Source organism: Rhyacophila brunnea, unplaced genomic scaffold, assembly GCF_057557595.1.
Source record: "Rhyacophila brunnea isolate RB1 unplaced genomic scaffold, BYU_Rbru_1.0 scaffold_11, whole genome shotgun sequence".
Taxonomy (NCBI): domain Eukaryota; kingdom Metazoa; phylum Arthropoda; class Insecta; order Trichoptera; family Rhyacophilidae; genus Rhyacophila; species Rhyacophila brunnea.
The window spans coordinates 27,049,809-27,068,161 of NW_028232763.1; the positions used below are offsets into that span (position 1 = coordinate 27,049,809).

Here is an 18,353-nt window from a genome sequence, read left to right on the forward strand (position 1 = left end):
CTCAATTCTATGGTTCACTCAGGGCAGAGTGAAGGCTGCCCCCAGAAAGCTCTTTCACTTGGTCGTTCCAGCATGCCGACGCTCTTCCTCTGCTTCGCCTTCCTTGGAGGCTACCCAAAACACCAGTCTCTCCAGGTTATCCGGTCCGTGCCGAACAATATGTCCAAAAAACTGCAAAATGCGTCTCAGACATACTGTCGAGAACCGTTCCTTTCTCTGTAGTCTCGATGATTGATTGGTTTGTCTTGTGCTCTATCCAAGAAATACGAAGCATTTGGCGTCCACACCACATCTCAAAGGCATTTTTCAAGGCCAAATTTCCCGATATAGTGGTAGGACATGTCATGGCATTTTTCACAATCGGTGTACACCTTCTTATTTTTGCTTCACATCCGGCTTTTCCATTATTGGTTGATCCCAGATAATATAATGATCAGTCTTTGAGAATAGTAATGACAGGTAATTTTATTCAGTTGGTAGGACTGGTGTCCATAGACAAAATACAATAAATGTGTATGGCTGTAATGCTTCAAATACACTCTATGACGATCGGTCATATATATGTCGAAAAACCCGTTTCTTATGTTGGCGTCCTGTGTCACAGAGTGTAAATAGGATGTCATAGCTGTCATACAATATGTATGTATAATATGTCGGAATGGCATAGATTTGATCATAGACACTAAAATGCTCTTAGCATATATGTGCCTGATCGTCATATAGTCTATTTGAACCTTAAGAGTAATAATTATGTGGCTATAATAGGTAGGTAAGTAGGTATTATAGTTAAATTAGTCCAACAAAAATTCATTGGAACACAAAACAGAGTTAAATAAAAATGAAAATCATTAAAATTTGCAGTCTCAAAAAGCAAACAGTGTGGGTGGGAAAATTTTTTACTTTTCAACATTATAATTCATTGGAACTTAATGCACTTTTCTTAAGGGCGGACGTGCTCAGCGTCGGTCAAAATGGAGCTTTTTTTCTATTTTTAAAGCATGATCCTGGACATACCTTAAACGTTGTAGATAATCTATTTATATAATTTTGAAGCCTTGTTATCCTTTATATTTATTTTAAACATTTGATGACTGCATTAAGTATTTTTATTAGATAAAATAGTATTCTTTTCAACCTCTCGCTCTAATGCTTTAGAATATAGTCATATTTCAGTACATAAATGTGCAGTGGTGTTAAGATTTTTTACATTTGTTAATTTTTAAACGCATTTATAAAACCATCAGTATAATTTATATCGACATTATTATTGTGAAATATTTACGATAAAAAATTATATTGATAATCTCTGTCATCCCAAATTTGACAAGAATTAGGCATTTTATTATTCAAAAAATGGGCAAGATTAACACATTTGAAGATAATTCTAAAGATAGGTACTGATTATAAGCTATGTCTTTGACCATTCAAGTGTGATAAACATCATACGAATAATGATTGCTTTATAATAATTATTGACCTAATAATAAGGTAGTGTTTTTTTTAAATACGCCATTTCTTTTGGCATTGCCCAGTGGTTAAGCTACAACATACGGCCGTAGCCATAAAGAAAATAGAACAAAAGCTCCATTTTAACGTACGCTGAGCATGTCCCCCCTTAATGATGCTTCAAATCCGATCAGCTTTTTATAGAAGGGTTCGTTAATGTCTTTTTTTAAATACAGAAATAAAAAAAATATTTATATTTTTCTTTTTCTTTAACGCTACTACAGGTTATATGGCCCTATAGTAGAAGTGATACGATCACATAAATGTTTAACAGACATAATGCTGTTGAAGTAAGCTTCTTTAATTGCAGGAGTGTGAGATTAAGTGGTGTTATGTGTCTGAATACAATAGAATCATATAAGGCAACCAATTAAAAATTTTCCCTTTAGAATTGGATTTTTTTTGTTTTTAAGAAGTGAAATTTTTAAAGTACGGATATCGAAATTAATCACAAACATATGTTTCCGGGCCTGGCAAATTCACACTTTTCCAATGTGTGGTTGAACCCAGAGCATGCACCCAATAGAGTGGCTAAATCCATTCCATGTAACAAAAAAATCTCTTAAGAAACCTATTTTTGATTTGGCCAAGATCCACGTCGGATTGTAGAGCTGATAAAAATAATGGTTGCAAAAAGGGGTTTTTGGTGACAGAACAACAGATAGAGATTCCATTGTACATCATCTATTGCTTATCTTAAATATTATTTAATTTGTAAATTTGTACCTTAGTTTGGGAAATGGGGATTTTTTTACAGAATTAAAATCAAAATTAAAATCTTTACATACATAACAATAAAATTGTTGATAACCTAATGTTTTGTTTTGTATACCTAATATAGTATTTTTTATGTTTATATATATAAAAATTTTTATTTCAATAAGGTCTTTACTGATATCAGTAGAATTTATGATAAATTTTGATGTATATACATGTGGGTTTTGAAGATAAGCCAATTATATTATACTATTATATAATACATATTATTGATTAATTTAATAAAACGCAATTTTTTTAGTGCTTATTCCACTTTTATTTTTAACAAATCTGGACCGGTTTCGCCTCAGAGGGACGAAACTGGTCCAGATTTATTAAATAATAAAAGTGGAATAAGTACTAAAAAAATTGTGTTTTATTTAATTAATAAATAATACAATGCAGTTCCACCATGAATAGACAGTTAACACAGTAAAAGAAATTACATAATTTTATAAATGTATGTACAAAGGTGCCAAGTTTATAGACATTTAATTTATCTCTAAAACGTTATCAGATTTCTGTTATTATATAAATGTTTTAATCCTAAATAGTACACACACTTTGAATGAGAAATCTATTACCACAAAAATACTACCTATATGTTTTGTTATCATCGTAAACAGTAAACATAGGAGCTCTCGTGAATTATGTCACATTCTGTTTTATCTCTCTGGCTATATACACGCATATGAATTGACTTAGGTATAATATATGCACACATGCGTAAAGAGGATTTACTCCAAATACCACTATATAATAATGATTATTTTAATACAGCGTTACACAACATTTTTATTATTAAGTCCAATTCATTCATTCTATATTATTATACAACATAGAATTTCACTTATAAAGAAATACTAATTAATCGTTTTCCAGGTAATTAGCCCATCTTGCGTATGCGTGCGCGACGGATAAACTGCAAATTAAATAAATAGTTTTTAACGTTGTGTCCGATAAAGGAAAATTATTAGTAGTACGTACCAATTATATATACATACACGAAAGACTAGCAATATTAAATTTATGTAATTGTTTTAATCACACTGTCAGCATTATTATGTGAACAATATACGCCATGTTAATATACGAATTTCATTGTAATATCAATAAAAAATATACAAATTAGAAGGCACTGCAGGTACACTGTATCCGTCATGGATCCGTTAATTAACCTCAGATAACGCAACCATTAAATTATTTAAAGCTTATTTTAACTACCTATTCAATGGATATAATGCAGTTTGCAAACTGCATTATATCAAGTGTACCATTGTAGTAAGTCAATTAAAAAATATTTTAATAACCATCAGGGAATCAGAATATAAAAAATGGTAATAATTCCGATTGCGGAATACACTGTTGCTTCACTAATTAATATTTTCGTAGCTGTCATTATATTAGGATAAATGCATGGTTCTCGACTATATTTCAATTTAACATAACATCGACATTCTCTGCATCTCAGTGAAACATTACGGCAAATGATAATAAATTGTATCACAATAAACTCTTAAATTTATTACTAATTGATGAAAGCATTTTATCATGTTCCACAGAAAACCTAATCTTGATTAATAAATTTTCAGGATATATTAGGATTTTTTTTCATTTCATCAGTCGACCACTATAAATCACATAGCGGGTTCTACATCTCTGTTTTAAAGCTTCCAAAGATTATAATAATAAAAATATTATGGTATGTAGTCCACTACATGATATTATTATTACCTGTCCAAATGATTATTGTGTCACAGTCTAAAGATAGCATTTGATGTCAAAAGGGTATTTATTCAATGCATGATGTATGTTTTTTTAAATACATTTGCGATTATATTCAATCGGCATTGTGACAGATTAAAACCAAGCGTTTATTACAAGGGTACCATTATCCTAAGTGTAATCTCAGGGTTTTTCGACCCATAATTAGATGTTGTCTTAACCAACTATTAGTAGCATGACTATGGTACTGGCTGCAAAAACTTAGTTTAATATATAAATATTTTATAATATGTTATCTTCTTTTTTACACAATAATGGGACAAGGTTTCTAACAGAAAAGTGAGAGTATGACAAGCATACTTACAGAGTTACTCATCGTTAACATAGACTTTGATACATATTTATGTACGTAAAACACAAAATAGCATATTATGTAGGTAATATCTATTATGGTTTGTCTTTAACGTTTTGAATGCATGATGTACTAAATTTAAGTGTCAATCAGTAATTTCTGTTTTGTTATTAATGAAATTTCCACGAGAGTCGAGCGATTTACATGGTTGGCAGGCTGACTCGAAATCAAAGCAATCCACCATGTCAAGTGGTTGTGTGTTCTTAAAAAAATCACATTCACCACTGCCTCGATAGTGCACATGGCTTTCAACCGAAAGGTTGGTAGGTCGAGGCTGACCATGGCCCACTACAAACGGCGAAATTGCTGTACTGCGCATAAAAATTCATATGTAACAATATTGATCCATGTTACTTTGGAAGCATTTTGAATAAAGTGCCTTTGCACCGTTTGGGCACATACTAATCAAGAAGGTATTAAGGTATGAAATGCCGTGTGATCGTCTGCTACGTTTCCCATTAATTTTTTCTTGACCAATGAGTTGAGGATTTACTTTTTTTTCATGTACCATGTTCGATATTAAAAGTTAAGATATTGTCATATGGGCCGTGCCTCCACAGAGTGAAGGTTGTATTAACAGATTCGTTTTGTTTTTACGAGAAATAGATGTTAGCCACTTGCCAACCTAATTAGGTCCATACTTTCGGTCCAAACATACATTAAAAATAACATGTGAATTTGCCAGACCCGGGATCCACAACCTGACACGTAATCACTCGGCCATTACTTTTATTCTCTCATAATATGTCCCTACCGTAGTTTTATGCAAAATCACATAAATGTAACGCCAATCATCACAACGTCAAATAATGTTGATTATTCTATAAATAAGCCATACAATTACACACCTGTCTGTCCTCGGAGAAATCAATAATGAAATCCATGTAACAGTTGCAAGAGATCGCATTTATAAGTTTTGTAATGTGCTCATTTTCCAGAATCCTTGTCCTGAATACCACAGCAGTTTCTTGTCTCGCATCTTATATGCCTGGTTCGACACGCTATCATGGACAGGGTTCAGACGGCCGCTGATCGTCGATGATTTATGGACAATGAACGCCGAAGATCGTTCCATAGAAGTCGTACCGCTCTTCGATAAATACTGGAATCAGTCGTTGAAAAAGAGTGCAACGTAAGTTTTCTTTGATTTAGTAATTTTTGTGTTGGCATATTATACAGCATTAAATCTAGCATTTTTTGACATTGCAAACAGCTTAAAATCCTTCATAAAAATGCCAGAATATTACAACAGATTTGCTTGAAAATCAGCCAGCTGACTTTTTGGACCTTTATAGGTATGTTACCTGTATTCACTTTTAATCGTAGTGGCGAAACAATAAATTCTTATTAAATCTTTGTTCCTGTGAAAAGAATGTTCATAATAATTATGTCCTATATTTTGAAATGCTGGTTTTTTTTAATATTCCACCGACTAGCTTATTATTGTCTTACCCTATCTGTTATACTTTTGAATGACAATTTGTAACACAGAATATGGTTTAAATTTAATACTATCATTGTTCTTATCTTTTAAACCTCGTAAATCAAAAATATTCTTTGAGGATACAGAAAAAACTTAAATTTCGAAATTTAAAAAAATTATGACAAGAACAAACTTTACACAAATAGTATTTTAGATGTTTGCAAATTTTTCTGTTGTATTGACATGAATTACAAGGTGAATAGATTCTTGAAATAACTTATCATGGATGTGTGTATCATATGGATGCAGATATTCAATAATGTTAGCATAACCCGTAAAAATCTCTCAATCATACTTTGAGTAGACCAGTTTGTTGTTAGGTTCAGTTATGACGTTGAAGTGTCACTCTCAGACAGCATCTGAAAGACACGAAGCACCTTTTAGTGATAACATCCATCGCCAAAGACTGACACATCTGTTGACTGACTTGAGTGTTCGTATTGCAGGCATGCCAGTTTATTCATAGTGAAAAACTCAAAAGACAAGACTTGTTGTAGAATGTTGTAATATAAGGTACATAATATTACAATAAAAATGTTTTAAAAATTACAGGAAACAATCAGCGAACGCATCCTTCAGAATAGCATCGGGCAGTGTTGACTTTGGAAACGCCAAGCCCAAGAATCAAGCGTCAATATTACCGGCCCTCTGCAAAGCTTTTGGACCGACATTTTTGTTAGGAGCCTTTTTGAAATTCACACAAGACGTTATGACATTCCTCTCTCCGCAGATTTTGAGGTAAACTAATTACATTTCATTTATTATTCAACAACCTTCATACTTAACTAACCTTTCTGAATAGTATATGGTTAAAAAAAAAACTATATGAAATGAGTATTACTACAATGCGTGTCTTTATATACCTACCGCACCAGATTGTTTTTTCACAATCATTTCAACAATTGAAATTATCATTTGCAAAGAAATCATCCAAATTACCCAAGAAATATGCCGAACTGTAATGAAGAATTTAGTCGAAAGAGCACCAATTACCACCGCAACCAGAGGCAAATCATATTTCATAAATCATAACTATTGCCAAGAATTAAATGAACAATCCATAAAAAATAATTAATTTTACACATTTTATATAGGAATTATTCAAAAACCAAATCGGATTGACACAAAATATAAACTAAAGCTGTGTTCTCTTTCTTTTTGTATAGCTGGTTGATAACATTTGTGGAAGGCAGTGAACACCTGTGGAAGGGTTACATGTATGTGATCCTCCTGTTTGTGACAGCCGTCATTCAGACGCTTGTTCTCGCCCAATATTTCCACCGAATGTTCATTGTTGGTCTGCGCATTAGGACGGCTTTGATAAGCGCTATCTACAGAAAAGCCCTGCGATTATCCAACACCGCACGTAAGGAGTCTACAGTCGGAGAAATCGTTAATCTTATGTCTGTGGACGCACAAAGGTAACTGAAACAAGTTTTAAATAATACCCTATATCAAATGTCAGCCAAATACATGAATAATTATGATTCGATTCCATATTATGACGCCATTCGAGCGTAGCCTGTTTTTGTTTTTCACTCTTCACCACATATCATATTCTGCCATTTAAAATGGCTTCATGGATTCGGCGCTTTATATTGGTATTATTTTTCTTATGCAATATTCGCGGTAGTGTTGTCGCATTGCAATATTTCAGCCAAAATGCATTGTAAAATTAACAAAATGTAGAAACTAGTGCGATCATCGCACAAGTAAAATCACCTTTTAAATTTGACATAACAATGATAATAAAAATTTATAGAATTAACTGTTTCGGTAAATCTAAAATTGAAAACACTAATATTGCTTAGTGATCGATACGTGGGTGCGAATCCCGGGGGGCACAGGTTTGAATCCTGCTGTGTGTTGTATTTTTTTCAAAAAGATTTTTTCTGGTTATATATTTCTCAGAAGTGTTCAAAATAGCTTGATGTTTTTGATAATAAATTGAAGATGAGCAGTGAAGTAGAGTAAAACCTCGTTAATACGAATTCCATGGGACCCAAAATCGAAAAAAAATTCGAATTACGAAATGTATGGGAGAAAAATATTAAAATTTTGAAAAAAAAAAAAAAATCCTCTCATAGATGTGCCTACCGAATTGGGTCATAAAATGTCAGGATTATTTTTATTAACATCATAAAATAAGTAATTTTTGATGTTTTAAGAAAAGTCTTGTCACAATTTTCAATGATTGGCTCATGAAATATTGTACTTTATTACGATTTATTGAATATTTGTATATGCCAGGACTCTAGAAATCATTTCAAATTACGAAATTTGAATTAAAGGTATGGTTTTATATGAAAATAATGTTCAAGGGAGGTTTTTTTTGGGAAAATTTCGAATTACGGCGAATTTCGAATTATCAGTGTTCTTACTGACGAGGTTTTACTGCATGTTTAAATGAATCCAACATGTGAAAATAGTATTTAATTTAAATAGTAGACCATGAGTTCTTTTGTTTCACCTTCACTTACATACATGTATTAGGATCCGTCTAGCAGGGAATGTTTTCTTTAACATTTTTATCCTGTCTCCATTTGAATTATAACAATTTACTCAAAATCCGTATTGCACAGATTCATGGACCTGACTGCCTACCTCAACATGATTTGGTCTGCCCCTCTACAAATTGCTCTGGCCCTCTACTTCCTGTGGAATATTCTCGGCCCTTCGGTGTTGGCTGGCCTGGCCGTCATGATAATACTCATCCCCATCAACGGTTTTATTGCCAACCGAGTAAAGATCCTGCAGATCCGTCAGATGAAGAATAAGGACGAAAGAGTGAAACTCATGAATGAAGTCCTCAGTGGAATTAAGGTGATGAAAACTGTTTTTTTTTCACATTGTCAATCCAATTAGCCTGGGTTAAAAATACTACTTGGTTTTCAGTTTATTTAGGGATTAAACTGTCCGATTTAAAAATGCTTTATATCGTCGTTTCCATTGCAAAATTGTATATCTGCAAAATCTCAAGTTTTCAGGGGAGCATAAAACAGTTTAAAAAATGTATGGCACTTGAATCAATTCAAAAAGATTTTCATAATTTCAACGAAAATGCAATTTTTGTAAATTGTGTTATTTTGCATGTGTGTTAAGGCGATTTTTGCGGTTTTAATTATACAAAAATGTAAAAAACTCATATTTTGCAGATATACAATTTTGCAACGGAAACGACGATATGTTGTGTTTATATATAAGATCTTATTTTTATAATGCATGACGTACATACGGCAAAAGGAGTCATTAAATTATTTCTTATATTATCTGAAATTGGACTACTCTGCAAAACGACCTGATGCAAGACAACTGACCTGCGTAATAAATAAGCACAGATAATGTATTATTTACAGTGTCAAGTAATTTTGCTACTAAATTTATTTATTTGTTGCCAATCTATTCTATTTAATTGTCTCTTTCATTCAAATGTCTACTAAGATGGTAAAGTTCTGACTAATGTAGTACGTAGTGATCTTTTTATTTTGCCTCATGCATATTGGTTTCACGTTTATGTAAGTAACCGCACGCAGTTGGGTGAATCAACTGAGGGTTAAGATTTTCACACTGCTTTCTTCATGAAACGATGTTCTGTTGGTATCGGTCTGGCCAATTTATCAATTTTCTAATTGTTTGCTGGCCATGTGTCATGGATAATTTATATAAGATATAATATCGTCACTGTTCTGGCAGAAGACACTAATTCGAAAAAATGACATATTGAGTTTGTTATACCAAAATGTTCCTTATTTCAAACTTTACCGTCTGGAAACCTTCTTAATAAATAAATAGTCTTTATGTTAAAGTCATCCTTTTTACAATTACTTAATAAACTTACATGATAGACCATTTCAAACATTTTAACAACTTCAAAGTCAAATTACTCAAAACTAGTATTCTCCAGTTAGTGTGTTCTGCCAGAACAGAGACGATATGTATGTATATTAGTGAGACTCGGATTTAAAGTTTTTGAAGAGATTGATAAAAAAATGTAAACAAATGGAAAATGGATGTTTTTTTTTAAATTTATTTAGAGCTTATTATGTCAACGTGTTCTTTCACATTTTTGAGAATGTTCCTTTTCTCTCAAACTTCTTTGCGGAGATATTATTTGAACTGGCTTAAACAACACAATCACCAAACGTATACAGTCACGTTATGTAACCTCGGTCTTGGGCGCTGCACACATAACGTCTATAAATCAAACGAATGCACACATGCGTCTGGAATTCATTTCAAAGATGTCATGCAATATTCGAATTTGTTCAGATAAATTTGATTTTTAAATTCAATACATAATTTTATTGAATTTTGAATATTTCAGACATAATTTATGAATGAAAGCATTTTACCATGTTTCACTTGGTGTTTCCAGTGATTTTTTTTCCATGTTTAGTTCAGTTGGGGAACCACAATAAATGGCATGGCAGTCCTGTATACCTCTGCCATTGATGCCCAAAGTGTGATCATTGAATTTAACGGCGATAGGCGCCGCGTGGTGTCCATATGCTCCAATTAAGCGGCGGATATGGCCAAAGAGAAAAAAAAAAGAAAGAATATAGTTTATTTTCATTTATGTCACTGCATGCTGTGATCTAGGAGAATATTCAAATAAAGAGCCTCAGATAGATAATTTATTCGTTTCTCTTCAGGTTCTCAAGTTATATGCATGGGAGCCAAGCTTCGAAGAGCAAATATTGAAGATTCGCGACAAAGAAATCCATGTTCTTAAACAGTCCGCATATTTGAATGCCGCGACTTCCTTCATTTGGTCCTGTGCTCCGTTTTTGGTAAGTTGTTCATTCTGTGTTAGAAAATACATGGCCATTATTTTGGATATTGATTGAACCTAAATGTGTGATAAACTGATAACTATTGGGATAATATAAAATGGGGTGGTTAATGTGTGAAAGTTTCACAAAGATAAGGAATATTGTATTGAAACCAATATAAAATAGTAAATACATAATATGTAATTGATTTTTCATCATCACTATCAGCAATTTGTCATTTTCTGTTTACTTAGTAAGAAATAGTATTAGTTGCCCACCCTAATTTCCATAGAATATACTAATAAAGTAATTTTATCTAGTGCCGATACATCATTTTATATTTATAATGTGTTATCTAGGGTTTTTTTTATCGGTACTCGTTACATTATTTACAAGTGCCTCTTTACATTTACATAAGAAACCTTTTTACAATCATTGCCAGACAAGATCTAACACCTGGATTATCCATGCATTCAATTATCAAGGTTTCGTACATATATTCGAAAATCATATACGATTCTCAAACACAAACAAAAGTTATCTGTTCAGATGATTAAAAAATTAAAAATATGTCACATTGTTGAAGGAAACCTTCCTTTACTAATAAAAATGTACCATAAAGATGAATGTGGTGTACATATTCAATGTATTATTTCACACAATAGGACATACCGATCTATAGCCTCCAAAAATATATTTTAAAACTAACGACTGATTATGGAAAATGATGGTAAAAAGCAGGGCTTCGAACCATTATTTTTTTTTCATTTCGGTTTTCAAGTAAAAATATATAATATATCGGTTGGCTCCAGTTTCGTTCCGAAAAAAATAACGTTTTTTTTGGGTTTTCAGTTCAGCTCCGAGTGATTAACTTTTAAATGTTTTTATTTGTATTAAAAAAATATTTTCCACTATAATTTAGAACATTTTATAGTACTTGTATGATAGCCCGGTGCCACGTTCTGGAACAAATGGTTATGCTGCACTGCACGGCCATAGTCATAATTTTTTTTAAATACTACAACAACTGAAGTGGGGAGTAAGATCATGTTAACACGCGTGTTTGAACATGTTCCAAACCGATATTTGGTTCCGGTTTTCGTTCTGACAAAAATAACGGTTTTTCTGGTTTTCGTTTCAGTTCCAGTTCGAAACCTCATAATTATGTAGTATTTTATAATGAAATAAAAATTTTAATATGTAGGATTTTTTTGTTTGTCTATGCTCCTCAGCCACGATATTTGGGAGTATACTGTATTCATAACTTAGACACAGTAAAATAAATTTGTTAAAAGCTGAATTTTTCTACTCATCAAATACAGATGAATCATGGTGGATATAAAAAACACGGAAGAATGATAGGAAATTTGATAATGAAATGATCAGATATTAGATATAGATAATAGTTGTCAGATATGTTGTTTTTTTAGCACTGTTCCATATTGATAACTGGTATTTACTGGAGGTCACTAATCTACCTTTTTATTTTCCGATACATTGAACATTAATATCTACTTCAGAATGTTTAGATTTACTGTTGATATTTGTAATTTCATCTGTAGTGTCTTCTATGAAAATATCTGTAAAGATAATCTTTTCACTTATGAAATCTGTTAAAAGGTGACCATTTTGACATTTATCACGTACGTATTTGCCGATGAGAAGAACGTGCTGACTCCGCAGAAAGCTTTCGTCGCGCTCACTCTCTTCAACATTATGTACATGCCCCTCAATTTGCTGCCAATTTTGATCGTTTTCTGCGCAGAGGTATTTTATTACAAGTGATTTTAATGTGACCTTCCGATGGCAATCGCGCGGTGTCTTCTTTCGGCCGAACTAACACGGCTCTCTACTAATCACTAGGTTCATCGTGTATCATATTTGAACTCTCAATACATGCCGGAAACTCAATTACAGAGAACGACTCGCACTCTCTCTTTTATATTCTTTTTACATTACGTCGGCCATATTGTTGTCTGACCTTTAAATAGCTTCTGAACTTAATGAAACAATAGCTAAATTCATGTTGAAGTATAATTTATAAAAGTAGAATTTAATCTCAGTGCCCACAATAGATGTATCGGACAGGATTTTAATTCTGTCCATTCTATATGACTTATTGGAAAGTAACACTTTTTTAACTCTGTCACACTGATAGAGATATTTTCAAGTACTCCATGTGATCTTTAGTAAATTATGTGGATAAAGTACCTACTTACTATGAAATTTATTCTATTTTAATTTTATAAATTGGCTTTTCAGTTATATGATTATTTGAATTGTATAGTTGTAATACTACCGACGCAGGGGATTTGATGGAATTAGAATTCTAATTAATATACAACTGACAAAAATCCTTTATAGAAATTTAAGATGCCAAAAGGTCACTAAAACTGATTCGTATGGAATAAGTGCAGAACATTCATTAATGCGAATTAAAAAATTGGATTAAATTCTACTTGATTGAGCTGCAAAAAATTACTCAAATGAACAGTACTATAAAGTATAAATCAATTAAAATTTAATTTTCAATTGTCAAACGTTATCATTTTTCCAAACTCAGATTGTTTTCACAGATTTTAGTGATGAACTAGTTTTAACTATTAGTGTCAGTAATTTTTATTGTTTCACTGGGTTCAATAATTCATTGCAAACATCGTTTTCATTACTCAGTTGTACGGTGAGGGTGGCTGTCATTCATTTCATTCCTTGACTTTTCTAACTGAGCAAAATTTATTTATCTATGGTACTCAGGTGTCGCTGGTAACATTTGCAACATTTGTGTTATCCGACCCCAAAAATGTTCTGGACTCCAAGACGGCTTTCGTCTCTCTTTCATTGTTCAACATCCTCCGGTTTCCTCTCTCTATGCTGCCTATGATGATATCTAATGTCGTACAAGTAAGTCTCACAAATACTGACAGCTTTCTTTTTATTTGACACCTCTTCATTGCCCATCAGTAGTCGCTGCAATAATACCTCTTGTCAGCTATAAATAATCTTTGACTTTTGCTGAATATAACTTATTTTTATTCCTATTGTTATTCAACTTGTTTTAAACCTATGTATCTTCAACTTTACAGCATTATAGAATTACAGTAAAACCTCGTTAATACAAATTCCATGGGACCGAAAATCGAAAAAAAATTCGAATTACGAATTACGAAATGTATGGGGGAAAAATATTAATATTTTGAAGAAAAAAAAAATGATTTTCATTATTAATTTCATTTCAGATCATAGATGTGCCTACCGAATTGGGTCATAAAATGTCAGGATTATTTTTATTACCATCATAAAATAACTAATTTTTGGTGTTTTAAGGAAAGTCTTTAAATGACTGGCCCATGAAATAGTGTACTTTATTACGATTTATTGAATATTTTTATATGCCAGGGACTCTGAAATCATTATTCAATCAATTACGAAATTAGAATTAAAGGTATGGTTGTGTATGAAAATTATGTTCAAGGGACTTTTTTTTCGGGAAAATTTCGAATTACGGCGAATCTCGAATTATCAGTGTTCTTACTAACGAGGTTTTACTGTACTAACCTAACAAAATATTTAAAAAAAATTGTAAGTACATGTTATCAAAAATACATCTATGAGATCTGTTCAAAAAGTATCCGACCTTCGGCTGAGAAAATACAATTACGTACTCACTTACGAGTCTAAACCTGTATCCCCTTAAAAAATCTCCTTGGGATTGCACACTATTTCGGAATGAATTACAGCTGTTATATAATGTCTTTTTGTGATTCAAATTGAGTCCGTTTTAGTGTGTTTTCAGCAAACAGTAAAAAATCACAGGCAACCACGTTACGAGCCGTCCGCACTGTCTTGCGAGATTTGCGGACAGAGTTGCTTCTGTTACATCGTTAGCGGCTTCGGAATCTAATCTTTGGCCGAACATGTGGTATTCTTTTTAATACTACAAAAGACTATGAGGCCCAATGACAGTAGAGACTTTGAGAAAATCACATAAATATATTGTTACCTCACCGAGAATCAAATTGGGGGCCCTCAGGTGAAAGGCCAGCACCTTACATACTGTATCAGGAGGGCCTTCTTCCCACCTTGTCTGCAAGTTTTTTAATGGTCACGCAAGGTTCGCACATGGTCAATGACCACATCATTTCGACTCGTTGACGGCGTACGGCCATCTTTGAACCAGTTTTACCACCATAATTTGTGTGATGCTTACGGCATCGTTGCCAATAGCCTGATAAATCTTATGAATAGTTTCCGCTTAGGTACAGCCAAGCGCGATGCAAATTTAATATAATACCGCTGCCCAAGTCGTTTTGTCATATTGTGTGAAAAGAAAATCTGCCAGCCACTGATTACACTCGCTCACACGAAAAAAAAATTCAAGCATTCACATGAAAGTATTATCTGTCTCTTCAACAGAGGAGATTGCCACCGTACTTCATTTGTTTCCATGGAAAAGCAATCGTCAAATATTTTTTGAACACCCCTCGTATTGTATTTTTGCCATCAAATTTAGTAAAAATAACTTTGATTCAAATATATTTTAATTTTGTAAACTTCTATATTGATTAAATCATGTTGATAACAACTTTAGTAATTATATCAGTTCTATGATTTGACGTTTTTCATAGTTATAGTTAATTACAAAACTTTGCATTATAGGGTTGAGGTGAGTAATAAAACATCATTATATTTTCCGCCTTGAAAATATCCACTCATTTAAATGAACATACTTCAATGAAGGTATTGTTTTAGTTGCATAATAATAGTTTATTTATTTTATCTAATGTAGAACACTTTTAAGTTTTTACTCTTTTAGTCTAATGCTATGTCGTATTATTGAAATTTAATTTGCTTGATTAATATTTCAGACCGGCGTTTCCGTCAAAAGGATAAATAAATTTATGAACGCCGAGGAACTGGATCCCAACAGCACGTCTCATGACCCGTCAGAAAGTAGGCATATTGCATGTTACCTATTTTTACCTTCACTTCATTAGGCTGATGTTGAAAATAATATTAGAACGTTTTACGGAAAGAACTGTCACTAACTGTGAAGCCCTTATTAGGATGATTTGCTTAAATGACATCACTAAAATCTCACATTCAAAATGTCAGTAAAACACTATCGAACTATTCCAATTTGGTTGAATAACATAATATAGTATATTTCAGTCTATGGTTATCTCAATCAATTTGGATGTCACCGTCAGACGTTTCAATTTTTGACAATTAATTTGAATTTCCTGAACAGAACACTTATTTTTATCAAAAATTTGGGCTCACACTAGCGGCAGAGTTATTAACTATTAAGTAATGTAAGGAATAAAAAAATGGCTAATAGAATGAACAAAATGTATCTGTTATTTGTTGTATGATAGACCTCACAACAATGCTACCGTCAAACCCCCTAACTTTGCCCAGTTTTTTAACAGAAAGTCATTTTGCCACCAAAATATTCACCAATTTGAAGTCTTATAGACGTTATGTAATGCACAATGATTGTGTTTATTTTTATTTATATTGAAGTAACACCCTTTTCATAATAAATAATACAATAAATCACTATTTTTTATATGGACGAAGTTACGGCTCTATTCCCTAACTTCGCCCAGTGTGTTTTACTAGGTCCAGTATAAAAATATTGTCTATGGATACTCACGAAATCCATTAAAAAATGTCCTCAAGCAAATGTAGGTCCTATGCCAGAGGCAATTTGACATATTTTAAAGAAATATCTACTTAGGTGAAGATAGGAATCACTTCAATGACTGTTTCATACAACCTACCAGTTTACGTTAGGGCTGCCAAAACCTAAAGCATTATGGTCTAAAAACCATAAAAATAAAAAACAACACATTTATTTCAAGAAAAGCATTTTTTTTTGACAACCCAGGGGATGTTTAGGAACAAGTAGTTCACAAAACATTGCATACTCAAATAATTGATGTTTTAATATAAATATTGGAAATTGCAAGTTACATTTGGCAATCAGACTATTATCACTATATTATAGTACAATTATGAAAAATCTACCTCTACAAGATTCGTAGAAATCAGCAAAAGTTCAGAGGTATTCCGAAAAAATGTCTTCAAACCGGACTCGAAAAAACGTTACTAACACAAACACGGTGAAAATAATGGCGGTTTGAAAATTGTGTATTGACAGGACGAATATTATCTTTAAAATCGCCTTAGTGGCTTGAAGTGGTGCAATAGTAAAAACATAAGTTTCTAGTGTTTAGTGAAGTTAGGGACACTTGGCGAAGTTAGGGGGTTTTACGGTACGAATTTAATAGAACGACAGTTCAAAATCACCCAACACACTTACAGATATCCCAACATCAACTAAATTGACCCAACAGCCAATGAAATCGGAATGTCTAGAGAGCGTATAATGTGACACTGATTAAAAAAAATTATCTGGAGTACCTATTAAACAGATGATAGATTTTTATGCATTAGCATTAATAACAAATTGTTATCACTTTTTCAGCTGACCCTCTTTTAATTGAGAACGGCAGATTTTCATGGGGCGCTGACGAACCGACATTATCCAACATCAACATCAGCATCCCTTCGGGTTCCCTGGTGGCCGTGGTGGGCAGCGTAGGCTCTGGAAAGAGTTCCCTGTTGTCGGCCTTCCTCGGCGAGATGGACAAGTTGTCAGGGCGAGTGAACACGCACGGCACCATCTCGTATGTATCGCAGCAGGCCTGGATACAGAACTGCACCCTCCAGGACAATATCCTCTTCGGAAAACCGTTGGATCAAAAGTCCTACGATACTATTGTTGACAGCTGTGCTCTGAGACCTGATTTGGATATGTTGCCGGGTGGGGATCAGACTGAAATCGGAGAGAAAGGTAAGATTTATTTTGTTAACTCGATAATGTCTCCGAAAAGGGAAGAACAATTTCAAATTTCTTATCATTTAAAGAAAACAATCACCAATCATCATCGCATTGAATGAAGATCGTCTGGAATTATTATTTTTGTCGAACAGCCTACGGCAAGAATTGCTTTTGGTAACAGTTACGATTGTTACATTGGTTTTAACTCAATTCCATTATGGACGACGGATTACAATATTGCTTCCATAAATGCCCTGCACAGAATATCACAATTTTTTCTTTATCTCTTCCAGGTATAAATCTTTCCGGCGGTCAAAAGCAAAGAGTCTCTCTGGCACGTGCGGTATACTTTAACAGTGATATTTATTTCTTGGATGACCCCCTGAGCGCTGTCGATTCTCACGTTGGCAAGCACATTTTCGAAAATGTCATCGGCCCCACTGGATTGTTGAAATCCAAGACACGTATCCTCGTCACCCACGGCATTACGTATTTACCGAAAGTGGATCACATCATCGTTTTGAAAAACGGCGAGGTATCAGAATTTGGAACATACAAGCAGCTGCTTGCAAAGAAAGGAGCTTTTGCCGATTTCTTGATGCAGCATATTGATGAAATTACAGAAGAAAAACCAGGTAATGATGGACCTTCTAAAAATTCTTCTACTCAATAAATGAATCTTTTTTAAGAATTAAGAGCGGAATGCACAATCTAAGATTTCGTTCCTAAGGATAAGTCGCCGAAAAGCATGACTTAACTATAGACAATCCTGAGTATAGAGTTAAGGAATCCTTAACCATAGACTACTTTTGTTATGAACACGCCCCCTTCTGTATTACCATTTACCACTGA

The 18,353-nt window shown here is 33.1% G+C and overlaps 1 protein-coding gene across 5 annotated transcripts in view; it reads left to right on the top strand.

Moving 5' to 3' along the window:
- The window catches only part of MRP (Multidrug-Resistance like Protein 1), a 79,564-nt gene that overhangs the window by 33,876 nt on the left and 27,335 nt on the right, over positions 1 to 18,353 (top strand). For 4 of the 5 annotated variants that reach the window (XM_085960216.1, XM_085960212.1, XM_085960215.1 and 1 more), the window contains exons 4-12: positions 5,338 to 5,531; positions 6,435 to 6,620; positions 7,049 to 7,303; positions 8,465 to 8,705; positions 10,535 to 10,672; positions 13,409 to 13,555; positions 15,520 to 15,604; positions 17,145 to 17,513; positions 17,795 to 18,136. In XM_085960216.1, the coding sequence (XP_085816342.1) occupies positions 5,338 to 5,531; positions 6,435 to 6,620; positions 7,049 to 7,303; positions 8,465 to 8,705; positions 10,535 to 10,672; positions 13,409 to 13,555; positions 15,520 to 15,604; positions 17,145 to 17,513; positions 17,795 to 18,136 (1,957 nt within the window). Of the gene's footprint in view, positions 1 to 5,337; positions 5,532 to 6,434; positions 6,621 to 7,048; positions 7,304 to 8,464; positions 8,706 to 10,534; positions 10,673 to 12,274; positions 12,422 to 13,408; positions 13,556 to 15,519; positions 15,605 to 17,144; positions 17,514 to 17,794; positions 18,137 to 18,353 lie in introns of all 5 variants that reach the window. The other variant, XM_085960213.1, reaches the window with a different exon arrangement.